The 23,620-nt window shown below is 46.2% G+C and overlaps 1 protein-coding gene across 2 annotated transcripts in view; it reads right to left on the bottom strand.

The window, feature by feature from the left end:
- Positions 1 to 23,620, bottom strand: part of ARMH3 (armadillo like helical domain containing 3) — a 165,167-nt gene that overhangs the window by 108,419 nt on the left and 33,128 nt on the right. For both annotated transcript variants that reach the window (XM_038758263.1, XM_038758264.1), the window contains exons 9-16: positions 22,826 to 22,882; positions 20,840 to 20,883; positions 18,167 to 18,227; positions 12,446 to 12,492; positions 9,751 to 9,826; positions 8,044 to 8,137; positions 4,471 to 4,572; positions 733 to 791 (exon numbers count right to left, since the gene is read on the bottom strand). In XM_038758263.1, the coding sequence (XP_038614191.1) occupies positions 733 to 791; positions 4,471 to 4,572; positions 8,044 to 8,137; positions 9,751 to 9,826; positions 12,446 to 12,492; positions 18,167 to 18,227; positions 20,840 to 20,883; positions 22,826 to 22,882 (540 nt within the window). The remainder of the gene's footprint in view (positions 1 to 732; positions 792 to 4,470; positions 4,573 to 8,043; positions 8,138 to 9,750; positions 9,827 to 12,445; positions 12,493 to 18,166; positions 18,228 to 20,839; positions 20,884 to 22,825; positions 22,883 to 23,620) is intronic.

Genomic DNA, 23,620 nt, shown 5'->3' with positions numbered 1-23,620 from the left:
ATCTCCCCTCCTTTGGCCTGAAATTCCAATTCCACAGGGGACTTTGAAATTAACCCAGTGTGTTAGTGATTCCCCATTTGGCAACTGGGGTTCCAATCCTAGGGGTGCGAACTGCCAGGCAGCAGCCCTGGGCCAGAAAATTCTGGGGTATTTATAGAGTGCTTACTGTGTGCAGAGCACTGTACTATGCACTTGGGAGGACACAGAGTTGGTAGATGCGATCCCTGCCCACAAGGAGGGCAGAGTCTAAGGGAGAGACAGACATTAAAATAGATTAGGGGGAGGGGAAATAGAAGAGTATAAGGATATGTACATAAGTGCTGTGGGGCTGGGGTGAGTATCAAAGAGCTTAAGGGGCATATGGCCAAGTGCACAGTCGTCAGAGAGGGGAGGGAAGATGAGGGAAATGAAGGCTTAGTCAGGGAGGCCTCTTAGAGGAGATGTGATTTTAGGAGGGTTTCAAAGGTGGGGAGAGTAGAGGACTGTCGGGTAAGAAGTGGAAGGGAGTCCCAGGCCCAAGGGAGGATGTGGGCAGGGGGCTGGTGATGGGAAACAGTGGAACTCCCTCTTCCAATCTCGGGATTCATAAAGGCATGACCAAAGTGAGAGAGGGAAGAGCGAAGAGGGAGGTGGAGCAGTGGAGAAAGAGAGATGGAGCCGAAGAGACAAAACTGGCGATTGAGTCCAAAGTACAGCTTGGAGAGAGATGAGCCACACCCAGACCAGACCTACCTCTGCGATGCATGTGAGAATGATCAGGCAAAGCTTGCCACTGTGCAGTCGGTGCTCATCTGCCAAAGCAAACAACAAACCCCCGCTTCAGTGAGGTGCCCGAAGCTGCTGGTTAGTGCCCCCAACCATCCACAGAGGAGAACACTTGTGGGGATTTTAGGGGTCAAAGTCATTTCTTCACTCATCTTAAACCGGGAGCCCTATTCAAGGTTTCTCCCCCAAAGTCGGAGAGAGAAGACCCCTGCCCACTAAGTCTACTTCTGCGTATTTCTTACTCACCATTTTAGGCCTAGAGATCTCCAGAATTTCATTCACTGCAATCTAGGGAGAAGCAGCTTGGTCTAACGGCTAAAACATGGGCTTGGGACTCAAAAGGACCTGGATTCTAATACCAGTTCCACCACTTGTCTGCTGTGTGACCTTGGGCAAGGCACTTAATTTCTCTGGGGCCTCAGTTACCTCATTTGGAAAAAGGGGATTAAGACTGTGAGCCCCATGTGGGACCCAGACCGTCCTATCTGATTGGCTTGTATCTACCTATATGCTTAGTACAGTGCCTGGCACATAGTAAGTGCTTAATAAATATCATTTTTTTAAAAATCCCTTTCTGAGATTTGCAGCAAAAGCTCTGACCCCATCTAGAGAGTTACTTTTAAAACCTATGCAGCCCCAAAGTTCCTGAGTAAACACAATCACCTCTGGGCACACTGGTACTTAACAGCACTTAGCTTTCAGAGATTTACAGTGCTTGGTGGACGCCATAAGAAATTTCCAGTTTAAGCTGCAAGCACTGTTTCCACCTACAGAAACTTCAGCAGAGAGACTGAAGGACTGACCCACACCAAATCAGACAGACAAATAAACTCCTCCGCCCACTAAATTATGCTACCTCTAGACCATGCTACTTCTCTGTATTCCCTGGGAATCCCACCTGGAGTTTCTGAGCCTGCTCTTTTCCCTCCAGGCAAATCTTCTCTCTTCCTGCTTGGTCTGGGGAGGGAGGGGTGGAGATGAAGTTGCCAGACCAGATGGAGCTGCTCTATTATAGCTTGTTAGAAGAAATGCCAAAGATCACCTCGTCCAGAGAAAAATGTACGGGGATCAGGACGGGGAATAACCAAACTCTACTCAAGACAGACAGCCTCTTCTGGCTCCCCAAAGCAACAGAATACCAGGACTGTACTGCTCTGCTCTCTGGGTGAGCTTTCCAACCTGAAGCCCTTGCGCTCTCTCGCTCTTTCTCCTCCCCGCAACTTTCTCTCCCCCTCTCCTTCAATTGAGAAATTGAGGTGGCCCAGGCAGGACAAAGTTCTAAGAGAGATACTCTCACTAATTCTTCACAACCCAACCCAAAGCCAGTTGAAGGACAGCACACCCTAGAGCCACAAGTCTGTGGGAAGCAAGGTTCAAGATGCATTTCAGCATCCCTTCCCTTGACCACAAAGTTGGGTGTAGGCACCGGCAGTTGGTATGCATTTTTCCCCAGTTGGACAAAAACCATTTTCCAAGTAAATGTTTCCTTCTAAATTTAAATGATAGGTCAGAATGAAGGCATAAATCATGCTTCAAAGGTGGTTACAAAATCCCCACTAACTCTAACCTTTCTCAATGAGCCATGGCTGCCTTCTAGCAAAGCCATGCACCTGGCCAGGCTCTCAAGCAGGAAAAAGAGCATATGCTTGCAGATCCAGGAAGCCAGTTTCTCCTCAGACCACTCACTCCTCCCATGGCACTCCATCTTCAAATCCTTTTCCATGTTGCAGCTGACCTCAATCAATTAATGGAATGGAGTTAATTGAGAGCTTACTGTGTGCAAAGCACTGTACTGGACACTCTAGACCTCAGAGAAGCACATGGTCCTACCAGCTAAGGGCCATCCACTCAATTCAACCGGCCCAGGCTAAAATTGATACCAGGCTCTGACTCTCGTTTCATGGATCTTGTTGTGATTGGGGTCAAGAAGCTTATAGAACTGCTAAAGCTAGTTAAAAGTATGATCCAAGAGCCTGAGTTTCTAATAGCTCTACTAAGACAAACTCAGAGTTCATTTTCAGGGTTACATCGATAATTTTGTCTCCTTTCCGGGGCTCCTGCAATATTTTTAGGAAGAAGAAGTTGCAACCAGTTTCCAAAAGGGGAAGCAGTGGCCTCGGGAAACTGATACACAAGAGACTCATTATCTTCTCCCGGGCTGGATCACATTTGCTGCTTCCCGAGGTTTCTCCTGAGGTTCGGCCACCTCGTTGACTCTCGGGAGCTCGTTCTGGGCTCTGATTCCATAATACTGTCAATATTTCTGTGACGCCCTACTCGCCCTGCCCCTTCCAGGGGAGTGCTCTCAGGAGTTGCATGGGAGATTGTTTGGTCATGAGGGAGTGAAAGAGGGAGAGACTCTGAATGAATTTTTGCCAGCACAGACTACTAGCAAAAAGGTTCCCTATGTCTGCTGCCCCTGACTTCATTTGGAAGCAATAATTATCCCTCAGTTTGCCCTGTCTTCTCAACCCACAGCCAGGGATTCTTTAACAGCTCAAACTCTCTGGAGCCCATCCTTTTCTATTCCCACCCTCAGAGTCGAGTCTGCTCCCTACATCACAGATGAGCCCTTCCGGTCCTTGTCGCTCACAACTCTAACCTCCTCCTCCAGGACCCTCCTCCTTGAAGCCACTCCTGGCCTTTGGGATCCTGGATGAAATACTGGGGGCCTCCAAAGATGCCAGAGTACTCTAGTGGTAAAACAACCTTGGCTACTGATTCTGAGTGATGCTAAAGCAGCCTGACTGGCCAGCTGTTTCTCCATTGGAAAAGTATGGTGATGATACCAGAAGCCAACGAGGGAAGACTAAAGATCTTGAGGAGCCATGGCTTCATTCAGGTGTTGCTATTATTGTCAATGTTCTTACTGTATTTGTTAGGCACTTAGTGTGTGTCAAATCCTGTGCAAAACTTGAGATTATGGAAAATTATCAGTTATGAAATGAAGGCAATCATTCGTGGCAGAGGAGTAAAGAGTTCATTCCTGCAATATCCTTTTTTGAAGTGTGCTCTTAAACCCACTGCATTCTCTTATAAAGAAAAAAACCTATTTTCCAAGAATCTGAAAATCTGGGGTACGGTGGGTCTCTCTCTCTCTCTCTCTCTCTCTTCTTCCCACCCCCTACTCCCAAGAGTCCATGTTGAAGGATGTAGGGAGATGAGAGAGTAAATCCACATAATTCAGTCAGAAAAGCTAAATCCTTCCCAATCCCCATGCCCACCAGAGAAGCTTTAGGAAAAGAGGCTTCCTTTGATTTTCATCTCACACTGCCCACCTCCTAACCCAGAGGTCTCTGACTCTCTGCAAGTGACAGATTTCTGACTGGTGATAACTAAGTTCCCGGGGGGAGGCGTGGGATGAGGGGGGACAAGTAAGGAGGAGGTGCAATGGAGCTTGCTCTCTCTACCCCTCCCACACAGAGTTCACAACTAGTTACGCACACCTCCCGGCTACATACAAACAGATTGTCATCCCAAACTAATTTTCCCCCAGTCTCTTTCCAGCTCCAGGTCTCCTCAAAGCCACCTAACGGCCATCTGGCCATGAGAAATCGCTTCATTTCCCAAGGATTTGGGACCATCGCTTTCCCCTGAAAGCTTTGATGGACAGAGGCTCAGATTGATTAGCGCTGCCTTTTAGACGCAACTGCCCGGCCCGCCTCTGCTTGCCCCACATGGCTCCAGCCTCAGCATCCACCTTACCTTTTGTGTCCTGCATGACGATCGAACTGTACTTTAGGAAGGTTATCAGCAGGTTACTGGTCTGCACGTCTGCATCCAGCGGGAGTTCCACGGAGCTTATAACTGGAACAGAGCAAATACAGGGCCCTTACCAGACCACCTCTCTCCATCTGGCCTATGGCTCCCCAAGGAGCCTAGAGTCCTCGGACACCCCAGTTAGGCCTGCAAAGTCCTGGGAGACCGCTGATAATAATAATAATAACAATGATGGCAATTGTGAGAAACAGCATGGACTAGTGGATAGAGCACAGGCCTGGGAATCGGAAGGACCTGGGTTCTAATCCCAGCTCTACCCCTTGTCTGCTGTGTGACCTTGGACAAGTCATTTCACTTCTCTGCACCTGTTACCTCATCTGTAAAATGGAGAATAAGCCTGTGAGCCCCATATGGGACAGGGACTGTGTCCCCCTGATTTGCTTGTATCTATCCCAGTGCTCAGTTCAGTGCCTGGCACAAAGTGATTAAAAAATGTCACCAAAAAAACAAACAAAAAAAAGGAATAAAGGGGCACCACTAAGTTGACAGTGGTGAAACAATAAATCCACTTCAGTTTAAAGAGTACGTGGAAGGGGCTGTCAGGTCAGCCCGGGGAAACACGGGTAATCGGGTTTATCCCAGTGGCCACTGTACACCAAAATAACTCAGAGCCAGGTCCTACCCTCCCAAGTCATGGTCCAGCCAGAACTGCAGGTCCCTGTACAAGACACCTCTGCAGAACTGAGCCGTAAGAGAGGGCAACCTGCCTGACAAATTTCCATGTTCCTGTGGCTCTCAGTGAAACCCAGGACACCTGACTTAATTATCTTTCCCCACATAGTTTATTTCTGGAAGGGCTCCTGAGAGGTCCCAGCATACCATGGGAGCCTAAGGCTCTCTCATGTCTGCTACAATCCTGCACCCATGCAGACTTGGTGGAGTTAGGGATATTACTCATAATATGTATTCATAGCCTTAATGGGTCCCCCTAGAGCTGTTCTGATGTATGCAGAGAACGTTTATTAACAATGGAAAACATTTGCATATTATAGATCCATAATACCCAGCAAGCCCAGCAAAAATCCTTACGAGAAAAAATTAACACGCCCAACCTTTGGCTGTTTTCCCACAGTTCAGCCCCCAAGAACTAATAAAAGCCAAATATATTTTTATGTTGAAATACTAAGAGGCCTTAATTCATGCTATGGGTTAATGGCCTGAGAGCTTATTTTAGACTGTGAACCCGTTCTTAAGCAGAGAGCGCACAAGACATCCAACACAAAAAGGCACCCAACTGGAGAGTGAAATTTTCTTTCTTTCTTGTGCACAGATTTGAAAACTACTTTGTAAATAGACGCAAAAATATAGTTGTAGGTGTTTTAAGTTTATGTAAAAATTCCTTCCTGTTCCAAGGTGGAGTTGTCAGATGTCAGGTCTGATCTGGGAATCAATGTTAGAGCTAAATGATGTATTCTTTGAACACATGGCATCCACTGACATATCTTTAAATATAGAACTGCAGCCCCAGCACCATGGTAATTAATGCATTTTTAAAAAAAAATTTAAATAGTTCTACAGTGTTTACGACCCCTATAGGGTAAGAAAGACAGCCAGAAGAGGGAAGGAAGGAAGCAACGGAGGGTAGATACATGAAAAAAAATCTTAAAAACTCAAATCTCCCCAAACTACTGGCCGGTCTTTGGCTCCAAAATCTCCCCAGCAGCCTCTGCGGAGACAGCACTCGCCATGCCAGTTTTAAGTGGGATGATTTGCTCTTCGCATTAAAAAAAAAATCCTCATTGTAGGTAAACATGCTCCCTGCCAGTTGCATAATCAAGTGTGTGGGAGGGAACGATCGGGTGAGAACGTTCGCAGTGAACGGTTTGAAAAGGAGTTCTCTGAAGCCCCTAAAACCTTGGTCTCACACAGAATTCAGATACAGTCATGGATATGTAGTCTATATATTTTACAAAGGCTTTTGATATCCATGGTAACCAGGCAGACTTCTTCTTTAAGGAGAAAGAACAGCCTTCTGCTGGGATATTTGGTGACCTGAATAGCAGAGACAAGTGGGTAATCCTCCCTCCTTGCTTTTTCTCGCTAAGATATTGGGAACTCGGTTCTTTCCATTTCAAGCCATTCTGTTTTGCTCCTGGAGACTTTGAAAAACAGCACATATCTCCTCTTCTCCCAAAACCAAACTTCCGCTTACTCGATCTGTGAACTGGGACACGCGTTATATAAATAACAAGCGGAGAGGAGTGGGAGAGGAATTCTCTTCCAACATAGGTCGGTGGAGCCAGTACAAACCAGACTGCCTGAGGTTTGAAAAGAGTTAAAGTTGGTTTTAGACTTCTTCCACTTTTCTCCCTAAAACAAGGGCAATGTTTAAGGAGGAATCTCAGATTAGTGAGACTGATTTTTACAAATATAAATACCCTAGGTACTCGGTTAAACGCATTCTGTTTAAAATGACACTTGGGTTCCTTGGGCAAAGGAACTGTTCACTGTTTTGGGCAAAACTTGAATTTTTTTTTTTATGGAGAATAAGAATTGTGGTACTTGTTAAGCACCTACTATGTGCTGAGCACTGTACTAGGTGTTGGTTATATACAAGATCCTCAGGTCCCATATGAGGCTCACAGTCTAAGAAGGAGGGAGAACAGATATCAAATCCCCATTTTGCAGATGAGGGAACTGAGGCAGAGAAGTTAAGTGACTTGCCCAAGGAAAAGGAAGAAAAGGCTGTAGAGCCACAAGCAAATCCTTTGTTTCCCTGCCACCATATCTTCCCTCCACATCATCCCTCCACATCATCCCTCCACATAGAGAAGCAGTGTGGCCTAATGGAAAGAGCATAGTCCTGGGAGTCAGGGGGCCTGGGTTCCAATCCCAGCTCCACCATGTACCTGCTGTGTGACCTTGAGCAAGTCACTTAACTTTTCTGTGACTCAGCTCCATCGATATCATGCGGATGAAATCCCCGTTCTCCCTCCTACTTAGACTGTGAGCCCCACTTGGGATGGGGACTATGCCTGATCTGATTGTATGTACCCCAGCTGCACACTGCTTGGCACATAGTAAGTGCCTAAATATCACAATTACTATTATTTCTATCATTTAGTCAACCACCCAGACAGTAGTACAACTTAGAGTCACAGCCCCCCAGAACAGTCAAAGGGCAAAGTAAGCCTCGAAGAAATGAATTTGTTTCATTTAACTCCCTTTCCACTGTGAGAGTGACAGACTCACCAACCTAGAGCAGGCTTCAAAGCTACTTATCCACTTAGCTCTTCGGCTGGAAAAAGTCTTCTCATGGCCTGATTTTCCTATCGCTTCCTTTTGGGTCTTTCCTGGAGAATGGTCCAATTTGGAAGTGGGATCACTCCAAATTGTGCTTTATTCTCCCACACCGTTCACCTAAATTCTCCCTCTGAAGGCTCAGAGGCTGCCTTTCATTTGAGCTTGGGAGTCTCTCCCTCCAGAAGGCAAACGTTCGGTACTTTAGCCAAACTCAGCATCCTGAGGCATACCAATCCCACAGGACCCAAGACTCACCATCAGAAGAAGGAGGCGTGGTCCCAAGAGGCGTGACGGGTGTGGTGGGAACCGGGCTGCTCGGGGTTGTCACCAAGCCCATTTCGGGATGGCTCTGGAGGAAGACACAGGACGCTGACTACACACAAAACCCTTCTCCCCCCGAGAATTCCCCCCTCCCCACCCTCCTCTGGGGTTCATGCTCCTCTTATTTAGCCAATAAACCCTTCAAGGGAGGATTGCTTCTCTTTACAAGTTCCACACTGGGCTGAGTTCGATAAACACTAATTACGAGCCGTGGGTGCACATTTCCTTCCCAGCACTAACATTTCCCAAGAGATGTTCTTTACCCCGGCCTCTCAGCACAAAACACACCAATATAAGCAAAATGATGAAAATGCAAAAAAAGATCCTACAAGAGGCCAAAACCTGCCTGCCCATCCCACGTCACTTTTTTCAAATAGCTACAGGACTCACCCAACTCAGGAAGCTGGCTGTAATATGCTCAGGGGAGCCCGGGGGGACTTTTGAGAGAGCATGAGGGTCCCTAATTCTGCTCTGCTGCCCTGCTTCTGTTGAAGGTGAGTGGTGGGAGAGAAAAGATCAAGGGGACTTTTAGAGGGGAATGGATAAAGTGGTTCCTTTGCCCCATTCCACCCTTGAATCAACAAATAAGGCAAGAGTGAGGCTGGTGTCATCCACAACCACTTCCCAACTTGCCTAAATGGCCCAAGACCAAGGTTCATTTCTCCAGCCTTTGGGATCAGAGACAAAACTTGGGGATCGGGTGAATGGAAACCCCCATTTAATCAACAGAAAACTATCTACCACCCAAAATGATGTCCTACTTAGGAACCCCTGGTTTTGACTGTGCTATCTCGACTCATGACCTTCGGAAACACATTTTCCATTGCAATTCGTTGTGAGTTCTGGAAATAAGGGTTCTCAGAGGAAACTTGATGGGCTTATTTTAAAAAAAAGAAACACATAAGCATGCTTTCCTTTTAAAAACCCTATTACATGCATATTTCAAGTGGACCTGCATCCACATAAAATCACATTATCAATGTTTTAAGGAGGCTTTCACTGTCAGCATTTGAGTTTTCAGTCTATTTCAGTTCACTCTCTAAGCCTTGCCAAAGAACATTCTTACCCAATCCAGCCCTCTTCTCTCCTTGCAACTTCGTCAAACACCTGTGTTTAACATTTCCTGTGCCAAAAGGTCTGTGCCCTTCTATTGTAACCTTATGCTAGATGGGATTTCCTTCATTTTCTCTTCTTGAAATTGGTGAGCTCTTAGATAAAGTGGCTTAACCTGTTTGACCTCCTGTTGCAATTCTACAGCGATTTAGAGAAGTACAGCGGGAGATCAGAGAGTTGAAAAATGACACTGAAATACAGATGAAGGAAGGATAATTCCACGGGATTTCCAAAAGCAGAAGGAAGTAATCCCAACTCAACTGGGTTACCTAGATCAGTAAACTGGTCAAAATCATTAATATCTCATTCTACCAGTCCCGTTTTCAGTAACAGATGGACTCGGAGACATTTGGGGAGAGCCGGAACCAAAAGCAATTGATGCAACTCCAAATAACTATATTCCTACCGGCTGACTGCGGAACAGGATTTAAACAGGCTGTTCCTAGAAAACCAAAAGCAAGCCCTGTTGGGAAGAAAACCTGCATGGATTTTAAAAAGAAAAAAAAGTGGAATGTCCTCTGTACCAACCTGGGCTAACACTGTGATGAAGTTCCTGTTTAAGTGAACAGCTTCATAAAGAGCCAGAAGGATGGCCTCATTAGTCCTGGTAAGGCAGAGGGAGAGGGGAAGCAGACCAGGGTTAAAGTTGACCAAGAGGGGCTGAATTTTCCCCAAACCCTACTACCATCCTTTTTTACCCCCTTGCCAATTCCCCCAGCTCTCGGAGGTTCCGACGGCCACCCCATTTAGAGCCACGTAGTGTTTAAAGGCCTCCATTCCAACAACGTAGTGCCAGCTTACTCATTATGCCCCGATCACATCTTTCTCGTCGCCGGTCCCTTTCCTACATCCTCCCCCAGCCAGAAACTCCCTCTCCTTCCCTATATGCCAGACCACCACTCTCTCCACCTTCAAATCAGTACTAAGGTCACATCTCCTCCAAGAGGCCTTCCCGGATTAAGCCCTCTTTTCCCCAGCTCACTCTCCCTCTGGGTCATCATCATCATCATCAATCATCAATCGTATTTATTGAGCGCTTACTATGTGCAGAGCACTGTACTAAGCGCTTGGGAAGTACAAATTGGCAACATATAGAGACAGTCCCTACCCAACAGTGGGCTCACAGTCTAAAAGGGGGAGACAGAGAACAAAACCAAACATACTAACAAAATAAAATAAATAGAATAGATATGTACAAGTAGAATAAATAGAGTAATAAATATGTACAAACATATATACATATATACAGGTGCTGTGGGGAAGGGAAGGAGGTAAGATGGGGGGGAATGGAGAGGGGGAAGAGGGGGAGAGGAAGGAAGGGGCTCAGTCTGGGAAGGCCTCCTGGAGGAGGTGAGCTCTCAGCAGGGCCTTGGAGGGAGGAAGAGAGCTAGCTTGGCGGATGGGCAGAGGGAGGGCATTCCAGGCCCGGGGGATGACGTGGGCCGGGGGTCGATGGCGGGACAGGCGAGAACGAGGTACGGTGAGGAGATTAGCGGCGGGTCGCCTATGAACTTCTATCTTTGACCTTTGGACATTTGATATTCTCCCCAACCCACAGCATTTATGCACATATCTTTACATTATATGCTATAAATTATGTACTTATTCATAATAATGTCGGTGTCCCCCTCTGACTGTAAGTTCGCTATCGGCAGGGAACGTGACTGATAATTCTGTTGTAACACACTCTCCCAAGCACTTAGTACAGTGGTCTGCACATAGTAAGTGTTCAATAAACACAAATTGATTGATAACATGCAACTCCATTTCTTCAGGAGCTTTTTAGCGTTTCATTCACCACCTTCTTCACGCTAACCCACCCCATTTTCATTCATTCATTCAATTGTATTTATTGAGCGCTTACTGTGTGCAGAGCACCGGACTAAGTGCTTGGGAAATACAAGTTGGCAACATATAGAGATGGTCCCTACCCAACAGTGGGCTCACAGTCTAGAAGGGGAAGACAGACAACAAAACAAAACATATTAACAAAATAAAATAAATAGAATAAATATGTACAAATAAAATAAATAGAGTAATAAATACGTACAAACATATATACATATATACAAGTGCTATGGGGAGGGGGAGAGGAAGGAGGGGGCTCAATTTCAATTAACTCCTTTGCTCTGATCCTTTACGCACTTTTTTTCTACAAAGTGAAGGAGGACTCTTTGATTTCCAGGACAAACCTAAACAAAGGCTCCGGCTTTCGGTGTCCTTTCGGCCACCGATCCAGGATGTAGCTCAGTGGTAGAGCGCTAGACTGTGAGCCCACTGTTGGGTAGGGACCGTCTCTGTATGTTGCCAACTTGTACTTCCCAAGCGCTTAGTACAGTGCTCTGCACACGGTAAGCGCTCAATAAATACGATTGACTGATTGATTGATTGAGCGCATGCTTCGCATGTATGAGGCCCCGGGTTCGGTCCCTGGCAGCTCCATGATTTTAAGCGCTTAGTACAGTGCTCTGCACACAGTAAGCGCTCAAGCCTGGGTCTGTTTCTGTTTCTGTCACCTCGCCCCCTCCTCCCTCACTTCCCTTCTCTCCTTCTCCAGCCCAGCCTGCACCCTCCGCTCCTCTGCCACCGCTAATCTCCTCACCGTGCCTCGTTCTCGCCTGTCCCGCCGTCGACCCCCGGCCCACGTCATCCCCCTGGCCTGGAATGCCCTCCCTCCCCACATCCACTAAGCTAGTTCTCTTCCTCCCTTCAAGGCCCTACTGAGAGCTCACCTCCTCTAGGAAGCCAACCGAGACTGAGCCCCCTCCTTCCTCTCCCCTCTCCATCCCCACCGTCTTACCTCCTTCCCTTCCCCACAGCACCTGTATATATGTATATATGTTTGTACATATTTATTACTCTATTTTACTTGTACATATCTATTCTATTTATTTTATTTTGTTAATAAGCTTGGTTTTGTTCTCTGTCTCCCCCTTCTAGACTGTGAGCCCACCGTTGGGTAGGGACTGCCTCTATATGTTGCCAACTTGGACTTCCCAAGCGCTTAGTACAGTGCTCTGCACACAGTAAGCGCTCAATCAATACGACCGATTGATCGATTGATTTTTATTTGAAACCCGAAACCCTTTACAGCGGCACCCTGATAAATCTGGATCCACTACGGATTAGCAAAGGAGTGACATTTCAGAACTTCACAACCCAGCTGGCAAAGCTGACACTGAAGTTCAATTTGTCTCGGGGAGAAGAATGTCAGCGCACTTACTGTACTGAGATTTTCTCATCGGCGTCTGCTATGAACATACTGCCCACCTGTGGGAGGAGAAGAAAGTTACACGGCATCAGTCAGGCCAGGAGCCGCGGATTCCCCCCACGGATGCGTTTTGCCTTTCCTGATCTTCCAAACTGAGAAAAAAGGCACTCGGGTTCCGGCAAGGTCATTCGGTCATCCTTTCAGGCGGATTTACTGAGCGCTTCCTGTGTGCGGAGCACTGGACTAAGCGCTCGGGAAGTCCAGGTTGGCAACATCTTAGAGACGGTCCCTACCCAACAGCGGGCTCACAGTCTAGAAGGGGGAGACAGGCAACAAAACAAAACATATTAACAAAATAGAATAAATATGTACAAATAAAATAGAGTAATAAATATGTACATATATTCATTCATTCAATCAATCGTATCTATTGAGTGCTTCCTGTGTGCAGAGCACTGGACTAAGCGCTTGGGAAGTACAAGTCGGCAACACATAGAGATGGTCCCTACCCAACAGCGGGCTCACAGTCTAGAAGGGGGAGACAGGCAACAAAACAAAACATATTAACAAAATAGAATAAATATGTACAAATAAAATAGAGTAATAAATACGTACATATATTCATTCATTCATTCAATCGTATTTATTGAGTGCTTACTATGTGCAGAGCACTGTACTAAGTGCTTGGGAAGTCCAAGCTGGCAACATATAGAGACGGTCCCTACCCAACAGTGGGCTCACAGTCTAGAAGGGGGAGACAGAGAACAAAACATATTAACTAAATAAAATCAATGGAATAAATATGTACAAATAAAATAAATAGAGTAATGCATACAAACATATATACATATATACAGGTGCTGTGGGGAGGGGAAGGAGGTAAGGCGGGAGGGGATCGGGAGGAGGGAGGAGGGGGAGAAGACTGTGAGCCCACTGTTGGGTAGGGACCGTCTCTATACGTTGCCAACTTGTACCTCCCAAGCACTTAGTACAGTGTTCTGCACACAGTAAGCGCTCAATAGGATTGATTGATTGATTGACCGTCTCTATATGTTGCCAACTTGTACTTCCCAAGCACTTAGTACAGTGCTCTGCACACAGTAAGCGCTCAATAAATACGATTGATTGATTGATTGACTGTCTCTATATGTTGCCAACTTGTACTTCCCAAGCACTTAGTACAGTGCTCTGCACACAGTAAGTGCTCAATAAATACGATTGATTGATTGACCGCCTCTATATGTTGCCAACTTGTACTTCCCAAGCGCTTAGTACAGTGTTCTGCACACAGGAAGCGCTCAATAAATACGATTGAATGAATGAAAGAAGGGGCTCAGTGTGGGAAGGCCTCCTGGAGGAGGTGAGCTCTCAGCTGAAGGGCTTTGGAGGGATCGAAGAGCCACCCGCTTTACCAAAACAAAGGCAACCAAGAAACTATCAGATATTTCTTGATATTATCAGAACTATCAGAACCAAGGAACATAGTGTGGCTTGGTGGATAGAGCACAGGCCTAGGAGTCACCACATGTCTGCTGTGTGACCTTGGGCAAGTCCTTACACTTCTCTGGGCCTCAGTTCTCTCATCTGTAAAATGGGGATTCTGAGTGTGAGCCTCATTTGGGACATGAACTGTGTCCAGCCAACTTGACTTGTATGACCCCAGTGCTTAGAACAGTGCTGGGCCCATAGTAAGCACTTAACATTATTATTATTATTATTATTATTATTATTACTATAAGCCATGCCATCCAGTGGTCCAATCAGTATTTATTGAGCATTTAATAATAATAATAATGATAATAATAATCATGGCATTTGTTAGGAACTTATTATTTGCCAAGCACTGGAGTAGATACAAGTTAATCAGGTTGGACACAGTCCCTGTCCCACATGGGGCTCATATTCTGAATCCCCATTTTACAGATGAGGTAACTGAGGCCCAGAGAAGTTAAGTGGCTGGGCCAAGGTCACAGAGCAGACGTGGTGGAGCCATGATTAGAAACCCAGGTCCTTCTGACTCCCTGCCCCCTGCTCTATCCACTAAGCCACACTGCTCCTCTACTGTGTGCAGAGTACTACGGTCTTGGAGGAGGGGAGTATAAAGCACTTAACAACTCCCATCATTATTATTATTATTATTACTATAAGCCATGCCATCCAGTGGTCCAATCAGTCAGAGGTATTTATTGAGCATTTAATAATAATAGTGATAATAATAATCATGGCATTTGTTAGGAACTTATTATGTGCCAAGCACTGGAGTAGATACAAGTTAATCAGGTTGGACACAGTCCCTGTCCCACATGGGGCTCATATTCTGAATCCCCATTTTACAGATGAGGTAACTGAGGCCCAGAGAAGTTAAGTGGCTGGGCCAAGGTCACAGAGCAGGCGTGGTGGAGCCATGATTAGAAACCCAGGTCCTTCTGACTCCCTGCCCCCTGCTCTATCCACTAAGCCACACTGCTCCTCTACTGTGTGCAGAGTACTACGGTCTTGGAGGAGGGGAGTATAAAGCACTTAACAACTCCCATTATTATTATTATTACTATAAGCCATGCCATCCAGTGGTCCAATCAGTCAGAGGTATTTATTGAGCATTTAATAATAATAGTGATAATAATAATCATGGCATTTGTTAGGAACTTATTATGTGCCAAGCACTGGAGTAGATACAAGTTAATCAGGTTGGACACAGTCCCTGTCCCACATGGGGCTCATATTCTGAATCCCCATTTTACAGATGAGGTAACTGAGGCACAGAGAAGTTAAGTGGCTGGCCCAAGGTCACAGAGCAGGCGTGGTGGAGCCATGATTAGAAACCCAGGTCCTTCTGACTCCCTGCCCCCTGCTCTATCCACTAAGCCACACTGCTCCTCTACTGTGTGCAGAGTACTGTGCTCTTGGAGGAGTACAGTGCAATAGAGGTGGAGACACAGCCCCTCAAGGAGCTTAGTGTTCAGATGGGGAGGCAGTTATTAAAATGAATTACAGATATGAACATCAGTCCTGTGAGGCTGAGGGTGGGGTGACTATCAAAGTGTTTAAAGATTACAGATCCACCCACTCAATGTGCTGTCCTTGATAGAGGCAACCAAGAATCCCGGACGAAAGCTGTAGCCATTACCCTCCTTGCGACTCAATCTCCCTGTTGGGACGGTACCTTCTACCAGTCCAAACTTTCCCCTCCAAACACTTAGTAGGAACCTCTCCTCACTGAGGGTGTCCAACTCGGCATGAATCTCTTGATGCTTTCTGCCTGCACAACCCCCTGAGTTAACATCCTGCATGGGTGTCCCACCTTCCGGGTGAAAAGGTTTTTCTTTGGTTTGTTTTGAAGCTACCTGCTTTCAGGCTTCAGTGAATGTGCCATGTGGTGGTCTTTAAGGATTAGATGAATGGTGATTTCAGGACCACCCAGTCTTCAACCTGCATAATTTGGTTCACTTCAATCACTCAGCCTTTGTCTTTCCAGGCTGCCCAATCCTAACGTTCTTGGTGCATCCTTATTGGAATACTCCACCTCCCTGATCATCTTGGTGACCTCACTCTGAACCTCCACCAGCAGCGTGGCCTGGTGGACAGAGCACATGCCTGGGGATCAGAAGGCCATGAGTTCTAATCCCATCTCCACCACTTGTCTGCTTTGTGATCTTGGGCAAGTCACTTAACTCCACCATATTGTTGGCCTTTCTGGTTGCTCCTGACCACAGGTTTACGCCCAACGTCCCCTTTCTGGACAGTACTACCTTCAGCACAGTGAACCTTCTCAAGTAAACTTGCTAACAGCACTTCGCTGTGGCCTCACCCGCCATGGCCCCTCATCCACACTTTCCTCCCTGTCTGGAAAGCCCTCCCTCTATCAATCTGACAGTCCTGTTTCCCCACATTCAAACCCACCCCCTACCAACCTTCCCCAAGCCTCCACCAGCCTTCTCCAGCACTTAGGTGCTTATTTATGCCCATCCTGAGCATTTATGCACAGTTGCAACCCAACTATTCATTCAGATCCTTCCTTTGATTGCTTTCTATGTCTCCCCCATTAGAGGGCAAGTGCCCTGTGGGCAAGGAATAAGTTTTCTGGTGTTTTGTATTTCCCATGCGCTCAAGTACAGAGCATTGTACACAGTGAGCATTCAATAAATACTATTACTACTAATAATACTATAAGTACAGGGATCGGGCCGCAGCATAGGCCAGGGGAAAGAGTATGGGTGTAGAAGACAGAAGATCTAGCTTCCAGTTCCAGATTCATTCAATCGTATTTATTGAGCGCTTACTGTGTGCAGAGCACTGTACTAAGCCGGCCTGCTGTTTCCTTAGGCAAGTCACTGTGCCCCAGTTTTCTCGTCTGTAAATTGGAAATAAGGTATTTGCTCACCCTACTTCTTAGATCATGAGTGACATATGGGACAGAGATGGTGCACAAGAATAATAGCAGCAATGATAAATACCACTGTTATTATTATTATCATGATCATTATTATTATTACGTGCTTATTATGTGTCTAGCACTTTTCTAAGCACTGGGAAAGATACAGGATGATCAGATCACACATTCCCTGTGCCACACAGGGCTCACAATCTAAGAAGGAGAATAGGTACTGAATTCCCCATTTTACAGATGAGGTAAAATGATTACTGACACAAAGAAAAGTGACTCACCCAAGGTCACACAGCAGAGATGTGGCAGGGCAAGGAGCCACTAAACCACAAGGCTCTGTCCGATCTGATTATTATTTTACCTACCCCAGTGCTTGGCAACTAGGAAGTACCACCACAAGGCGCTATAATTGTTCAGAAAACATCATATAACCACCATGTCCACCTACTTCCGAGAACTACTGATGGAACCTCACAAAGAGCAGCAGGAAAAGGATTTCCCTTCTGGGACAGGCTGGCCCCTCCCATGAGAAGCTCACTCCCTCCAAGCGTTTCCCCAGGGAGGTCAGCCCGGTCTTTCACCAAGATGGGCAGAGCTAGGCCTGCTGCCCATCTCATCAGGCCAGAGATGATTTGGGAGCTGACCCCAGAAGAATTCTTTCAAAATGCCAAAATATAATTTGCCCACAGTCGGCTTCCAGAAGCAGCTCTCTCCAATACCTAGAAAGTCTAGCTCGCCAAACTTCGGGGAATGTTTTTCTGTGGGGGGGGTCCTCCGCCAACAGAACCAATAGGAATGACTGCATTCTGCGGCATAACAGGATAACTATCCACCCTGGGTCAATCTGGATTGACCTCTGGGGCTAGGAATCCCCGAAAAAAAAGCTTTGCCTGGGGGATCATTGGCTGAGGTACCCAGCTCCACCCCATAAGGTGGTTTTGGCCTCTCCCGTGCAGTGATAGACCTCCTCTCCAATTACTAAGAATACTGCTTGTATTCTTAGCGAGAGAAGGCCCTACGTGCCATCTGTTCAGTCTTGATCTGCTTCTGAGAGGCAAGAAAGTACAAACAGAAGTAGCATGGCCTTATGGAAAGAGCATGGGCATTGAAGTCAGAGGACCTGGGTTCTAATTCTGGCTCTGCAACCTGTCTGCTATAGGACCTTAAGCAAGCCACTTAACTTTCCTGTGCCTCAGTTACCTCACCTGTAAAACGAGGATTGAGACTGTGAACCCCGTGTGGGACATGGACTGTGTTCAACCTGACGATCTTGTATCTACCCCAGTACTTGGTACAAAGACTGGCACATAATAAATGCTTAACAAATACCATTAAAAAGTAGGGTTTACCATATTGGTGAAGGCTGAAAAAAAGCCACTCTGATGTTCTTCTTCTTTGTCTTTGTATTGCCTGAACAAAAGAGAATTCAATTTAGATTAATTAATATCTGAGTGCCCATGAGGTGTACTGTCCTGGGCACTATAAAGAACACGTGCAGGGGGCAGGGAACATAGTGAGCAGTAATCTCCTGAGAAAATGAGCATAATAATCAGCACTTCTCATGAAAGTTAGGGAGAAAAGGAAGTGGCATGGAATGGCTTGGGTTTCATTTTAAGTTGAGAAATGAGGAAATGGAATAGTTTCTCCACCGGCCCAGATAACAGGTTTTTATTGCGGGAAGAGAAGAGGGGGCGGAGTCCCAGGAAAGTGTGGCCCCACCGGAGAAGGGAAGGCAAAATGCCTGCTCAGCAAAAGTAGGCGGGAAGAGAAACTGAGGAAAGAACTAGAGGATTCAACTTAACAATATGCATCGCCTGCCTGGGGGAGCTGAGGGTTTTGGTGACAAGGCAGTCGACTGTGGGAAAAGGCGTCGAAGGACAGGGTTGTCCCGTGGGTAGAGGTGATTGAGAACTGTTCCGGAGCCCCTGAGCCTCGGGAGCTCCATCCCTTGGGGCGACCTGGACTCCAGATAGCTGTGGCCACAAAGAGTGGCACATGTGAGCAGTCACGGGACCAAATCAACAGTGCTCCCTTGGCTCCTGCACACCCTACGCTAAACCCACTCCACTTTCCCATTTCCACACTCCCTCTTTCCAGAAGTCTCTCCCTGACTGAAGGCCCAACCTTGAGTGAGTTGCCCCAAGCCTCACACGCTATAAGGACAGCCATGTTTAAGGGCATCAGTTGACACTCTCCGGGGTGCTCTTGCTTTGCTTGATTACGACGTAAACATATGGGTTTTTTAACACTGTAAGTGGTGGTGGCCAAAAGTATTAGCAGGATGAACACGGGTTCGAATTGGTTCTTGGATGACAGATCTATAATGGGCTACCAGATGGATATACAAGGCAAATATAGGGCTCGAAGGTTGTGACTCATGCCTAACCAGTAGAGGATGTTCCTCCAGGCATCTAGCTGCCTTTGTCAGAGGTAGAAACCTGGGCTGGATGGCCCTTGGTCTTTTCTAATTATGGCTTTGCTTATGTTCATTTGAGAGAGAGTGAAAGCACACAGACATGACTATCCGGGAGAGTGACAGGATGGAGAGTGGAGTCCTCTAGACTGTAAGCTCACTGTGAGCAGGGAATGTGTTTGTTATATTGCTATAGTGTACTCTCCCATGCACTTAGTACAGTGTTCTGCACACAGTAAGCACTCAATAACTGACTGACTGAGGATGGAGGCTCAGAGTGGAAAAGGTCTTGTGTAGATTCATTCATTCATTCAATCGTATTTATTGATTCAGTATGTACTTAGATTTTCACTGCGGGGAAGTTAGGGCATGTCACATAATATATCATTATTAACATGAGGATAGGTATCAAGAAGGGCGACCATCTTATTGACCGTGGTAACAAAGAATGTCCGAGGAACAGCAGCAGAATGTTTATCTGGACAGACCACTGGTCTGTCCTAGAATGACATTTCATATCTGCTTATTTTGGAAGGAGTAGCTTTCATTTATGACTTGAAAGAAGGTCGCTCACTCGAATTTAACATTCCTGTTGAGCACTGTACTTACCAGGGTATCTACCCTCTTCATGTTCATATAGTCCACAGACAAATGGTACAGAAAGAGCTGGCCCTTGACAATAATTTTAATTACTTCCATGAAACAATTTTAGGAATACTATACTAAAATTCTGGATAGTTTGTGTTTAGAGGGGAGGAGGGAAATCAGGGGTAAGATGTTTTCAGGAAAGGGGTATATCTGCTAGTAAAAAACCCCAAAAAAACTACATCCTGCAGGAGGCCAAGGGAAAGTTAAATTTCCTGGATTGACAGGAAGCTCCTTGAGACTTTGTTCAGCAAAGAGCAGGTCCCCTTTTGGTCCTAGTGAAGGGGCAGACTAAAAGTTTCACAAACAAGAACCCAAGAGCTGAAAAAAAACACTTTCAAAATTGCTGTTCAGTTTGGGCTACAGAGAAAACACCCCTCCCTGTTTCAATCTTAAAAGATATTTAAAAAGCAGGAGCTACCATGTTCTTTTCTTGTTTTGTGGCACATACATGAGAGTTCTCACGTTTACAAGAGCACTAAGTCACGCCACTTCAAAACAGGCAGGCATCAAATCCAAAGGCTGCTTTTTGCCCCCACACCGGTAACTGTGATTCCTACAAATCTCCAACGCTGTAATGATTTGTAGTAAATACACAAACGGTTGGCCAATAACCTTAAAACACAACCGTGAAAAAAATTCCTGATACTGAGCCCTATCAATAATAATAATAATAATGGCATTATTAAGCACTTACTATGTGCAAAGCACTGTTCTAAGCGCTGGAGAGGTTACAAGGTGATCAGGTTGTCCCACGGGGGGCTCACAGTCTTAATCCCCATTTTACAGATGAGGTAAGTGAGGCACAGAGAAGTTAAGTGACTTGCCCAAAGTCACACAACTGACAATTGGTGGGGAACAAGCCAAAAAAAAACTCCCTTCTCCAAGATCCCAACACACTCCAAGTTTACTAGTCTAGTAATTCAAAATAAATTCAAAAACACAACTGTGAAAGTGGGCTTACCTGTTATACTCGGACAAAGCTTGAGCAATCACAAGCCCCTTACCCTGGAGGAAGACAAGACAGCATCATCGTTAGCATCCTTCAACTGGGGCCATAAGTCTAGAAGTTTGGGAAAACCCAGCACAGTACTGCTAACCTATCCCGGGCCCAAAATATGCTCCCCCAAACTTGCCCCTAAAAAGCCTATACTCAGGGAACATGCCAAATAGTGGGGAAATCCCCATGAGCCTAAGGTAACTTTCGTTGGTGATTCTTCAGGAGAACTCAATTTCCACTCAATTCTCTCAGCATTATTAAAATAGAGTAGCAAGGGAGGAGATAAGACAGCCAACACAGAGCGGGTGGTTGGCAGTTTCGCTGGAAATATTTCCACTTTAGATGTGCATACTGAGTTAGGCGCGTTGAAAAACTAAACCCTTCAAATGTTTCCAAAACAGAGAAAACAAGCTTCATTTGACAGAAAATGGAGAATAGGTATCTTGTAATAAAGCCTCAAGGAAAGAGAAAGAGAAGGGGCAGAAGCAATGATTGAGGGGTCCATTAACTTGCCTTGCCCCAAAGCACCTTGTCGCTGAGAAACGGCATAGCCTAGTGGAAAGACAGCAGCCCTGGGAATCAGGAGATGTGGGTTCTAATCCCAGTTCTGCCACTTGACTGCTGTGTGACCTTGAGCAAGTCACTTAACCACTCTGTGCCTCAGTTTCCTCATCTTATAAAGGGGAATAAATGCCAGTTCTCCCTCCACCTTAGACTGGGAGGCCAGTGTGAGACAGGGGCTGAGTCTGATCTGCATATACTGTATGTTATATTAGAGAAGCAGCCTAGTGGAAAGAGCACAGGCTTGAGAGTCAGAGGTCGTGGGTTCTAATCCCGGCTCCATCACGTCAGCTGTGTGACTTTGGGAAAGTCACTTAACTGCTCTGTGCCTCAGTTACCTCATCTGTAAAACAGGGATTGACTGACCCCACCTGGGACAACCTGATAACCTTGTATCTCCCCCAGTGCTCAGAACAGTGCTTGGCACATAGTAAGCAATTAACACCATTATTATTATTTATCTACCCCAATGCTTAGTTCAGTACGCTTAGTTCAGTAATTGGCACGTAGTAAGAATTTTTCAAATACCACCATTATTATTATTATTATTATTGTTGTTGCATGAAATCAACTTTCCCAAGAACATCAACAGCTCTTTGATATGGGGAAGGGGGTTTATCCACCCAGCTTCCATCCTGTCAGCTTGGACTCAGAACGGTACATAGAATTGTGGAAAAGGACAGAGGGGGAAGGTGAGTCAGAGACCTGCACATCGGTATGTTACCTGACCTGCAGGTACCCAGAGCAAAGTTGCAGGCTGCCTTGGATAATTATTATTAGGATGCAGGCATGGGTCAGGTGTGGATAAGCTCTGCTGCATGGAAGAAATGAATCTGACACAAATATGGGACAGATATGGTGCCAGTGAGGATATTCACTCAGGTCTCTAATTTGAACCATGAGTTGTGGATTCCTGGTCCCCTGCTCTACATCCTAGACAACAATCCTCACACATGCTGGGTGTTGTGGCCCACATCCTCAGAGGAAAGCATCAGACTGCATCACTTTCTGGGTCTCACTTCCCCAAGGGCGATCCCAAATGGACTGGCTGCTGATTCGTCCACTGGGGAATCCTCAAAGTGGAAACACTCCCATAGCCACGAATTTCACCCACTAAAGGTCGGCTACCCCAAAGTTTTAGCTCCTTTCATCATGAAGGTCACATTTCCCACCTGCTGCCCTCTCTACAAAAGCCTCAGCTTTGGGTGGTGTATTTCAAGAGACAACTGATAGAAAGGAGCCTCCTATCTAAGGGTTTACAGAGAGACCCACTTCCCTCTCTGCGGGGCTAAGAGAAATCAAGACTGTAGATTTCCACAGCACAATTTCAAGGGGATGGCTTCAGAGACTAGAGCAGGAAAAACTGGGCAGAAAGAACCATATACTCACATTGAGGGTGGCTTCATCATCCACTATCGACAGTTTCACAATATAAGGGTTCACAGACTGTTAAAAGAGAGAAGAGACTCCTTTTCAGTTTGCCTAGTTTTAAAAGTGAGCCCATTTATGTAGTCAGAAATGCACTGAGTCAAAATCTTCCTCAGGAAGGACAAAAGCCCCCCACCTCCCCCAAGTAGGCATGCTCCATTCAGCAGCTGAAACTAACACCAAGAGGAGCACCCTTTTCTGTCCTCTGTCATTTCCTCTCAGTTTACAGAGCTCAGTGCTAGTTCAGCATGTCCTAGCTCTCTTCTACTACTCATTTCCGGGATGAGGACTCCACAGCTCTCACTTTTTCTCACAGTAGGGGCGGCTGCCCCTGAAGATCAATGGCACAGCCTTCTTCCCCAGAAGTCATTATCCCTTCGGGGCTAACTGGCACTTTGGAGTCTTCTTATCCCCAAGGATCCCCCAACCATGTGACTCATCCCATGAGAGGACTGGTTCACCCACCCGTGAAACTATGCTACCTTAGGGTTGGAAAGCAGCAGCTGCTTAGCAGCCACAGAGGACGATTCAGAACCCTGTACCCAAATAACACCGCAGGGGGAATCTAGGGAAACAGCATGTAATTACCCAGGCTACAATCTGGCCAGGACAGTGGGATTTATCCATCGCTGATAAACGCTTCCCAACGGTTCTCATCCCAGCTCACCAACTAAATGCCATCCCACGAGGTCCTCTCCTGCACACCCACATCTCAATCCCTCATCTGTGGCCACACAGTCCCGGGCACGTCTGGGA

Source organism: Tachyglossus aculeatus, chromosome 16, assembly GCF_015852505.1.
Source record: "Tachyglossus aculeatus isolate mTacAcu1 chromosome 16, mTacAcu1.pri, whole genome shotgun sequence".
In the NCBI taxonomy this organism is placed as follows: Eukaryota; Metazoa; Chordata; class Mammalia; order Monotremata; family Tachyglossidae; genus Tachyglossus; species Tachyglossus aculeatus.
This window is presented reverse-complemented; position numbering and strand designations above follow the sequence as displayed.